Source organism: Kogia breviceps, chromosome 5 (genome assembly GCF_026419965.1).
Source record: "Kogia breviceps isolate mKogBre1 chromosome 5, mKogBre1 haplotype 1, whole genome shotgun sequence".
Lineage (NCBI taxonomy): Eukaryota > Metazoa > Chordata > Mammalia > Artiodactyla > Physeteridae > Kogia > Kogia breviceps.
In genome coordinates this window covers 8534800-8545039 of record NC_081314.1, presented here as the reverse complement: position 1 = coordinate 8545039, position 10240 = coordinate 8534800, and the positions used below count along the sequence as shown (strand labels likewise).

The following is a 10240-nucleotide window of genomic DNA, read 5'->3' as shown; positions in this document are numbered from 1 at the left end:
TGGTATGCAGTGTCCAGCACTAGAGCTTGCTGGCTGTTGGATCTTAGTGTGGAGATGGAGACCTATGTGAGAGCCCTTGGCCATTAATATTCCACGGGGCTGGGAGTTCTCTGGTTTTCCATTATCCTGGACTCGGCTCTCCCACCATGGAGGCTCAGGCCTGACTCCTGGCTGGAGCACTGAGACCCCGCAAGCCACACAGCACAGAAGAAAAGGAAAAAAAAAAGGAAAGAACAGACAAAACCCCAAGAGAAATGGTAAAAGTAAACAGACAAAAATCACACAAAGAAACACACACATTCACGAAAACAAAAGAAAAAAAAGAGAGAAAAAAAAGGAGAGAGCAACCAATCAATAAGCAAAGCCAAAAATGAAAACAAACACTAAAAACTAAACTAACAAAAACAAAAAACCAGAAACAAATCAAATGCAGAAAGGAAACTTAAAAAAAGGCAAAGAAAGCATAAAATAAACATACAAAAACGATTTTTAAAATGTGTAAAATGAAAGATGAAAACAAAAGGAAAAACTATAAACAAAGAAGTAAAGTAAAAATAGAAAAATATAAAATATAGTTAAAAATAAGATAAAAACAAAGCAAAACAGAGGAAAGAACAAGAACAAGGGGAAAACAACGAAAAATACAGTATAATAGGAAAAAAATAAAAAGTATATTAAGAATGAAAGCATAAAAAAGAAAAAACAAAATACATAAACATTTAAAATTAAAAGAATAATAAAAAGAGAACAGCAGAGCAAAACAAAAAAACAGTCATAATAATAATGATATTTTCCTGTGGCCTCAGCTGTCAGTGTCTTTGCCCCCTCAGTGAGCCAACACCAATCCCTGCCTATCCAGGATGTCATGCAGTACTCTAGGTAGGTCTCTGGACCTGCTGTGGGCACTGTGGAGCCAGCTCAGACTCTGACCTGGCCTTACTCCTGTGTGTACTTGCCCTCAGCATCCACAGTTGCCCCCAAGGTCCTCAGCCTCAACTGTGGGAACTCTCATCATTATCTATTCAGATGTTCCACAGTCGCAGGGTTTATCAAGCTGGTTGTGGGGATTAAATCTGCTGCTCCTGTGGTTGCACGCAGAGATTTCAGCTTTAGTTTTGGCCCCGCCTCTGCATGTGGGTCACCCTCAGGTGTCTGTTCCCCACCCGGGCAAGAGGGGACAAAAGCAGCAGCTGATTAGGGCTCACTTGCTCAGTCAGGCCAGGGAGAGGGAGGGATATGGCAGTGACAATTTGGATGTGCAGGGAGAGCCTGCGGCGTCAGAGGTCCACGTGAAGTTACAACAGCCTGAGGCACGCCGTGCGTTCTCCCAGGGAAGTTGGCCCAGGAATGTGGGGTCCTCGGCAGTGGTGGGCTGCACAGGCTCCCCAGAAGGTGTGGGCAGTAACCTGCATGTGCTCACAGGACCCTTGGTGGCAGCAGCAGCAGCTGTGCACCCGCCTCTGGGGACCGAGATAACAGCCGTGGCTCGTGCCCCCCTCTGGACCTCGAGTAGGCGGTGCCCTGCCGTCTGTGAGCACACAGAGCAAGAAGTTGCTGTGGTGGGCCTGTGCCCCTCCTTGCGCACCCACAATGGTCTCTTGCCTCTCCACTAGGTCCAGACATTTTCCTGGACTCCCTCCTGTCTAGCTGTGGCGCACTAGCCCCCTTCAGGCTGTGTTCACGCCGCCAACCCCAGTCCTCTCCCTGGGCTCTGACCTCCGAAGCCCCAGCCTCAGCTCCCAGCCCCCGCCCGCCCCAGCAGGTGAGCAGACAAGCGTCTCAAGCTGGTGAGTGCTGGTCAGCAGCAGTCCTCTGTGCGGGATTCTAAGAGAGAAAATCTTAAAGTTCTCATCACAAGAAAAGAAAAATTGTAACTATGTGAGGGGATGGATGTTAACTAAACTTATTGTGGTAATCATTTTGCAATATAAACATAAATAATCATGTTATACGTCTAAAACGAATACAATGTAATTTGTGAATTATATTTCAATAAACTTGGAAATATTATTTCACTATGTGCTGTTCTAAACTACATGTCACAACTCCTGAATCCAATTAGGTGATACTCAATTTACTTTGTCCCATTATTGATGATGATAACTTTGATTACGTGATCATAGTGGGGGCTGCTAGGCTCTGCTGGAAAAGTTACTCTTTCCTCCTTAAAAATTAAAAGGGTTTCATGAGAAAGTAATTCAAAACTATATCTGTGTCCTCAGCAAAATTTTAAATTTTCACATTTATTATATCTGTAAGGACATATGGTGTCCTACTTTACTTAATGGTAATAATCTCATAAAAATATTTTGGTGTTCAAATTGTCCTTAATTTTGCTGGTTGGAGCCCTTTCAGATTCATTCTTTGAATACACCACCATCATTCCTTGAGCACCTTCTTGATTTTCCATAAGTTGTTCAAGGCTTATCTTGTACTTTTCCTGGCTTCAACTCTGGGATCAACCATTTCTCAAAGAGCTTAGCTCAGGTAGAGAATGGTACTTAGAAGCCAAGAGCTAGGACTTGGTGGGCAGAATAATGACCTGAGATGTGATGATTTTCTTTTGTTCTTTTCAGGGTGAGAAGGACAGGCAAAGGGAATTCCTGTTCTGAATGAGTCCACGACCCCACATCTCTAAGTCACATCATCCTGAGGGACAGAACCTCTGAAGTGGTAAGGTCTCTACACAAAGGCAGGCATAGGAAATGGGGGGCAAGGACACAATACCTTTATAGGATTTCTTTTTGTTCCTCATACTTTGATCCTTTAAATGTCTGTGATTAAACAGGGCTGAATTGATTGAACCTTATTGACGAGGTAAGTAAAAATGAACTAGACTGTGGGAATATCATGGATTTTAAGGCACAGGAACCATTCTACTAAGGCCTAACAATGTCTGCCCTAGTGCAGACATATAATAATTCTTTTGTGAATAAATAATCATAGATAGATAGGTATTTTCATGAATTTTTCTGATATATGATAAATTCATTCAACTAGAAGAGTACAGTCTGTTCTGACTGGAAATAAGTTTTCTTACTTATAAAAATTATTCTCTTGGTTCCATCTGATTTCTCCTTCTGGAATTCTGGTTGTACATAAATTGAAGTTGATATATCTATTCCTCAAAAATCATCTTTTCTCTCTACACTTTGTTAGACTTCCTGGAGAATTTCTAAAATCTGTCTCTTTATTGTGTTATCTTTCTTCCATCATATGGATGATATGATGTGGTCATCATATTTTTCAACCTCACTAACATGTTGGCACATCAGAATGTTCCCGTTTCTCTATTGCCTGTTCCAGGAACAAATACATATGCAACATTCCCTGAGATCTCACTGAGATTACAAATTAAGATATTTATTGTAATTCCTGGTATTTTTTCTCATTTAAATTTCTAATCTTTCATATTTGATCATTTTTCTCTTTATAAATATTTAATGAGAAGATATTTGTCTAATATTTGAACTTAAATGGGCCCTGCAGATAGTGTGTGGTTTTCTGCTTAAATTTTCCTTGCACAGCTGAAGATAGAAGGAATTGCTCAGATTAACTGCAGTTTTACTTTGCATAATCAGAGACCCTGTGTCCCATGCCAGGAAAGGGGAGGTGGAAGCTGGGGAGGAAGGGGTGGGGGGAAATGAAAGCAAGATGTAGCTGTCACAGAGATAAGGTCAGTATCTTTAACCTCTTTTTGGGTTGGTTGTGGTACCTGACAGCTGGCTTGGAAAGCCCTCCCCTTCTCTAAACTGATATAACTAATGCCACTAGGATCCAGCTGTGCAAGTACCTCACTTTACCTGGCATGCTGTCTGTACCAACTCTAAACTGAACCTGAATACCTCTGTTACATCTTCTCATTGTAATCTGGCATCTGGTGAATTATTTAGGCTAACAAAAGGTGGTCTGGACATCACTTTTCTTGCAGTTCCCTCGCCATCCCAATGTTCTCAGCATTAGGAGCTAGTGGTGTTGGAGTTCTGCTGCAGAAGAAAGGAAGTCTCTCCCATAAGCTCTTATTTCTTAAACACATGTCCTTTGCATGAAGTAAATTGTGGGTTGGATATCTCACTCAGTTCAGTCTTCTCTACAAAACAGAGTTTAAAAATTCCTTTAACTTTCTGACAGATAGAAATGCTAGATTCCAGTACTGGTATTGATTTTACTAATGGTATCATATGTTTTTGCTCCTTTTAAGGAGATTTGAAAGAGAATGAAAGATACAGAGTTCAGAAAACCACCTGATTTACTTGTTCACTGATTGTTTAAAAAAATCAAATATGCAAGGAAATATATCAACAATTTAAAAACTTCGGTTATTTGATTATTGGTACATTTAACACTAGGCCTATACTGAAGTTTATACCCTGCAAAGGAATATGTATATTCTATTAATACCTAGAGTAATATCGAGGTTACTGTGTTCTATAAACAGTAGGATATAGGAACTAACTATTCCATGTGTAAATGGTTACTTCAAAAATTATAACAACACCCCAGTTTTAGAGTGAGTTTTAAAAATGTGTTCTTCTTGGGGACAGAATCAAAATCAAAACCATCAAAAATGGTAATTTATTGTCTTGTCAATATGAAGATTTTACTTGTACTAGCAGATTAATTTATCAAAAAGCTAAATATAGTGTGGATTCCTGAATATAAAACAAACACATTTTACTTTTCCTTGATATCCGCATTGAGTATTATCTGAACATAATTGTAAAGGATACTGAAATTATGTTAACTCTTGAATATATAGTATTTGTAAAATAACATGAGTTGTTACATATGAAATATCTAGATTTAACAAAGTATAATTTTACATTATAATTCCTTTAATAAGTCATTAATTTTTGCTATAAAAATGGAAAATGAATCAGAGTATAATTCAAAATGGCTTTTCATAAGAAGTTTCATGTCTAAAGGTAAAAGTCCTATACATTTCTCCCAAATACACAGCAAACATTCAAAGAAAATGTATAAAACATTTGTAGCCAGTGAACAGAAAATGAACCATAGTTTCAAAGTGAAATAACATTCTGGGACTACAGGCATCACAGAGTATTTCACATATGGTACAATGACTTTCAAGAGAAAAAAATGATGAGTGTTTCTTTTATACAGTCCCAATCCGTATAGACATCAAATTTTCTGATACTTTCACTAATCTGCTACCATGTTCCTGCTGTCAAAAGCTGAATGCAGCCATTGTTATCATAAAACATGAAATCCTAGATAAAAACAAAAATACAGAAATGAATTTTCAACAGCAGAACAGAGGTAATTCTGATGTAGAGATGCTGAGGGATCTGATAAAATACAGTAATATATCTGTTAAACAAGAAACAAAAAACTGTAAAAAGTAAACCTGGAGCTAGTCTATAGCTGTATAAGCTCTACCTGCAGCTTTCAATTTTAATAGCAATTAAATACTACAGTTCTATTCATTTGTTGGTAACTGCATGAATTTGATTAATCTTCTGGTAATTTCTCCATATTTCACTTTTTAAAAATCCCCCTTGGGAACTTTTTCTTTCAGTCTTTCTCCTCTATGTTTTGTAGTCCTTGTCTCTCCTAACTTGTGAGTAGAGTTCCATGTGCAATTTTTAGATTTGTTTTCCACAAGAATGACAGCCATCTCAAGAGTCAGAATGCACCTTAGAAATTTTTGTGTTGGTTTCATGGTTTGTCTTCCAAATTTGCTCACTGTGTTCCCCAGCTTGTTCCATCATTGTGTATCCAGATGCCCTCCCCTATGACTTTGGCCAAACCCTATAGAATTTTTCTCTCACATCTATTATTTTCCTTTATCCCTTCAACAGAAATAATTTAATCCTAATTGCTAATCACTTGCAGTTGCACTATTGCAATTTTACCTCTCAAATTCATTTCTTTCTAATAGACACCAGAATCTATCTTTCTAAAATTTATATTTATAATTTTTATATACATCTAGTTTGAAACTAAACAATTAACAAAACAATTTTTAATGAATTACCAACAAAAAGTTGCCTAATCTTTAAAGGACTTTTAGAGGAAGGCCAAATTCATTTCTCAATAACCCCACCATCACCCCCCAGTCTCATTTCCCATCTATTCAGACACGCCAAATTGCCTCTCTTCCCTAAACACATCATATCTTTCACATTACTCTGCCTTTGGTTGAATCCTTCCCTTAAGGTTAAGGTTAGATTTTGCTTTTTATTTGAAATGAATACTTATTGAAAACACAATTTTTACACAGAACTCTGGTTATATTAAAAGTTATTTAGAAAATATTATGCATATCCCAAATTAGACAGAATTGTATAACATTGTCCCAAAGACCCCTCCCCCTGCTTCAATAATTATTAACATGACCAATCTTGGTTCAGCAATTTCTACATCCCCTAGATCTCCCTGCCTTCACCTCCATTATTTTAGAGCAAAACCCCTGACAACATACCACATTATACTGAAATACATCAGTGTTGGGCTTCCCTGGTGGCGCAGTGGTTGAGAATCCGCCTGCCGATGCAGGGGATACGGGTTCATGTCCCGGTCTGGGAGGATCCCACGTGCCGCGGAGTGGCTGGGCCCGTGAGCCATGGCCGCTGAGTCTGTGCGTCCGGAGCCTGTGCTCCGCAACGGGAGAGGCCACAACAGTGAGAGGCCTGCGTACCACAAAAAAAAAAAAAAAAAAAAAAAAAAAGAAATACATCAGTGTTTGCAGCTAAAAGATATGGACAGTGTTTTGCTTTTACATAACCCCTATTACCATCATCAGAGCTTAAAAAACCTTAATTAGTCATTATGTCATCAAATAGCCAGTCAATGTTCAAATTCCCTGATGTCTTTTTAATGTGTTTTAACACTGATTTGTTCAATATGCAAACCTGGTCCACAAACTGGGTAAAGTTGATGTCTCTCTCCTTTTTTCATTTTATTTTTCTTTTTATCTTCCTTGACATTTGTTTGTTGAAGGAACTGGGTCCTCTTTGCTGTATAGCATCTCACCTTTTAGTTTTTTCTGATTGCATCTTCAAATGAATGTTTAAGATAGTTATCTAATGATTACAAATCTTGTTTGTATATTGGAATCACCTGGGAGCCCTAATCAGCTTAAAGACTTGGTCCCACTTCCAGAGATTTTGGTTTACTAGATCTGGGTGCAGTCTTGACATAGGGAGTGTGAAAAGCTACCCAGGTGTTTCTACCCAGGTGTTTCTACTGTGCAGCTAAGGTTGAAAATCATTGTTCTGTCCCAGATGTCTTTGACTTTAGCTGTGTATAGAATCATCTGGGGAATTACACAAACTTTTGATTCTGAGCTTCCAATTTAATTGAACTGGGGTATGATTTGGTACTTGTGGTTTTTGAAATCTCTCTAGGCAATAATGTAAAGACAAGTTCAGGATCATTGCTCTATTCCATGTATTCCTCTCAATTGGCAGTTCGATCCAATGGCTTGATTGGGTATATACTCTTATCGCAGATTATACTCTTGTATTAGATGATTTAATTTAATAGTGAATCAAGAGGAAATCTACCTGTTTCACTGAGTTTTATCCTATGTAAGCCCGTATTTAAAGTATTCCCCAAAGCACCAATTTTGATTTTTCAATACAAGCCCCAAAGACTAGGGCCTCTCCTTAACGCATAATGTCCTTCTATTGACGTGTGCAACTAAGTAGACCTTCCAGAGAGAACTAGTCACCTATGAATCCACAGTATCAGGAGAAACTGGAATTTAAGAGGTAGGATTAAATAAACCCTTTTGAACAAAACCTATAAATTTAAGAAGGTCATTCTAACATATACAATTTACTGAATAATTTAAGCATGATACTAGAGAAACCATCTATACCCAAGATTAGTAAGAATAGACTTACAATGAGGAAACACATGCCAAGTATCACAGGTTTCCTTTTCACATCAATGTCTGCAGGGAACTGGATGACAAAGTTACTGTAATGTGTAAATATTTCTCTCATAAGCCTAGTAAACTGCTTGGAAATCTTGCCAACCACATTTTTTCCATCAAGAGATTTAATCTAAATAGAAAAAAAGGAGACAGTCTTAAAGAATTCTAGAAATTTTTAATCTACTTTCAAAGTTGGATTAAAATGAAACAAATATACTCTTAAAATTATGCGCCAGGTGGAACTATGAATGTTATATGATTCAGTAGATGCATACAAATACCTGCACCTATCTATAGATACATGAAAAAATTATTTCTTTGCCTTATGTAAAAGTTGTTTTGCTGAAATATTTAACACTTTTTATTCTACATTAAGATAGACTTAATAAATGAGTTGAATTGATCCAAAATACAAGTTAAGTAGAAAAAGATACAAATATGAAATATTTCTTTGGTGAAATTTCTAGAAGCCATTGGGGGGAGTAGTAAATGAAACTCCCATCTGAATTCTGCTTTAAGACAAGCACAGAGAGTTTATATAGGTCTAGTGTTTAAAGGTGATGGGAAGCCCCATTATCACCCACTGTCAGTAGGAAAATGTGAAATGCCAACAGCCTGGAAAAGAGGACTGGCAGTTTTGAGTGAAGTCAAGTAACCAATAAGTAACTTGATGGGATGCTCCAGGTCAAGGCTTGGGGGTAAGACTTGACAACAGAATGGGGCTGAACAACAAAGGAGGAAGCACGTATGAAACAAAAGAGCTCCAAAGTAAAATTTTTCTAGTTTTACAATTCTGACTAAGGAAAGCTCGGGGCCATTATAAAGAGTTGAACAGATTGTGGCTGGATAAATGCACCTCACCAAGTGGACATGTGGGTCTGAATGTAGCCCACACTCACCAAAGTATGTGCAGGCAGGGTGTATGAAACCAGGAAGAGAAGTGTTCTTTTTGAATGTGTATAAGATACAATACGTGCTGGCAACCACCTTATGTTGACAATAACATAAATGTGGAGAAACTAAAAACAGTTGACTCATTTTGCTTGGATGTGGGTGGTTAAATTATTGGGTTGCTAAAAAGTTCATTTGGGTTTTTCCATAAGATATTACAGAAAAACCCAAATGAACTCTTTGGCCAACTCAATATTAAAAAACCTGAAATAAACTTTTAACATGAACACTGTAATAGCATAGATTACTGTTCATCAAATAGTCATTTCAATCCCCTCCCTCTGTAAGCCCAGTATACTTCCCTGCACATTGAAATTAGGATTGGACAGTGCCTTGTTTGACCAATGGAGTGTTAGTGGATGTGACACGAGCAGAGACCTTAAACATGGATGAGCTGTTTGGCCATGGTCTTGCTCTCCTGTGATCAGCCACTAGAAAAGTATGATCCAGGCAGCTGCTGTTGCTACAGCTCTGGAATGAACATACGTGAAGCAGACCTGAGGGCAATTTACAGCCTAAATCAGAGCCATCTGTCTGAGCCTAGGTATATCCCCCAGACACTCTTGACCTACAGACGCATAAGCATGAAAATCAGATGCCTGTTGTTTTAAGCTACGGAGCTTTAGGGTTTTTTTTTTTTTTGTGTGTGTGTGTGTGTGTGTGTGTGTGTGTGTGTGTGTGTGTGTGTGTGTGTGTGTGTGTGTGTGTGTGTGTGTGTGTGTGTGTGTGTGTGTGTGTGTGTGTGGTACTTGGGCCTCTCACTGTTGTGGCGTCTCCAGTTGCGGAGCACAGGTTGCGGACGTGCAGGCCCAGCGGCCATGGCTCACCGGCCCAGCCGCTCCGCGGCATGTGGGATCCTCCCGGACCGGGGCACAAACCCGTGTCCCCTGCATCGGCAGGCGGACTCTCAACCACTGCGCCACCCGGAAAGCCTGAATGCTTCATTTTTTTTTTTTATTTTTTTTTTTTGCGGTACGTGGACCTCTCACTGTTGTGGCCTCTCCCGTTGCGGAGCACAGGCTCTGGACGCGCAGGCTCAGCGGCCATGGCTCACCGGCCCAGCCGCTCCGCGGCGTGTGGGATCCTCCTGGACCGGGGCACAAACCCGCGTCCCCTGCATCGGCAGGCGGACTCCCGACCACTGTGCTACCAGGGAAGCCCTAGGGGTTCTTATGCATCATTATTGTGGCAAAAACAGACACAAATCTCTGTACAGTTTAGTGTTCCATCTTCTAACAGCTGCCATTTAAGCATTTGTAGCTAGTAAAGAAATCTTATTTTATTTTTAAAATTTATTTTTAATTTAAAAATATTTTTTAAAATAAAAAATATAGAAGATAATTTACCAACCACCATAATCCTACCACTGGACATAACAGACAATAA

General features: G+C 39.0%; 1 protein-coding gene across 1 annotated transcript in view; it reads right to left on the bottom strand.

Annotated features, from left to right (window-relative positions):
* Nucleotides 1-5171: 5171 nt before the first annotated feature.
* The window catches only part of LOC131757613 (phospholipid scramblase 2-like), a 40687-nt gene continuing 35618 nt past the window's right edge, over nucleotides 5172-10240 (bottom strand). Inside the window, exons 7-8 of the mRNA XM_067035321.1 lie at nucleotides 7872-8033; nucleotides 5172-5231 (exon numbers count right to left, since the gene is read on the bottom strand). Of these exons, the coding sequence (XP_066891422.1) occupies nucleotides 5172-5231; nucleotides 7872-8033 (222 nt within the window). The remainder of the gene's footprint in view (nucleotides 5232-7871; nucleotides 8034-10240) is intronic.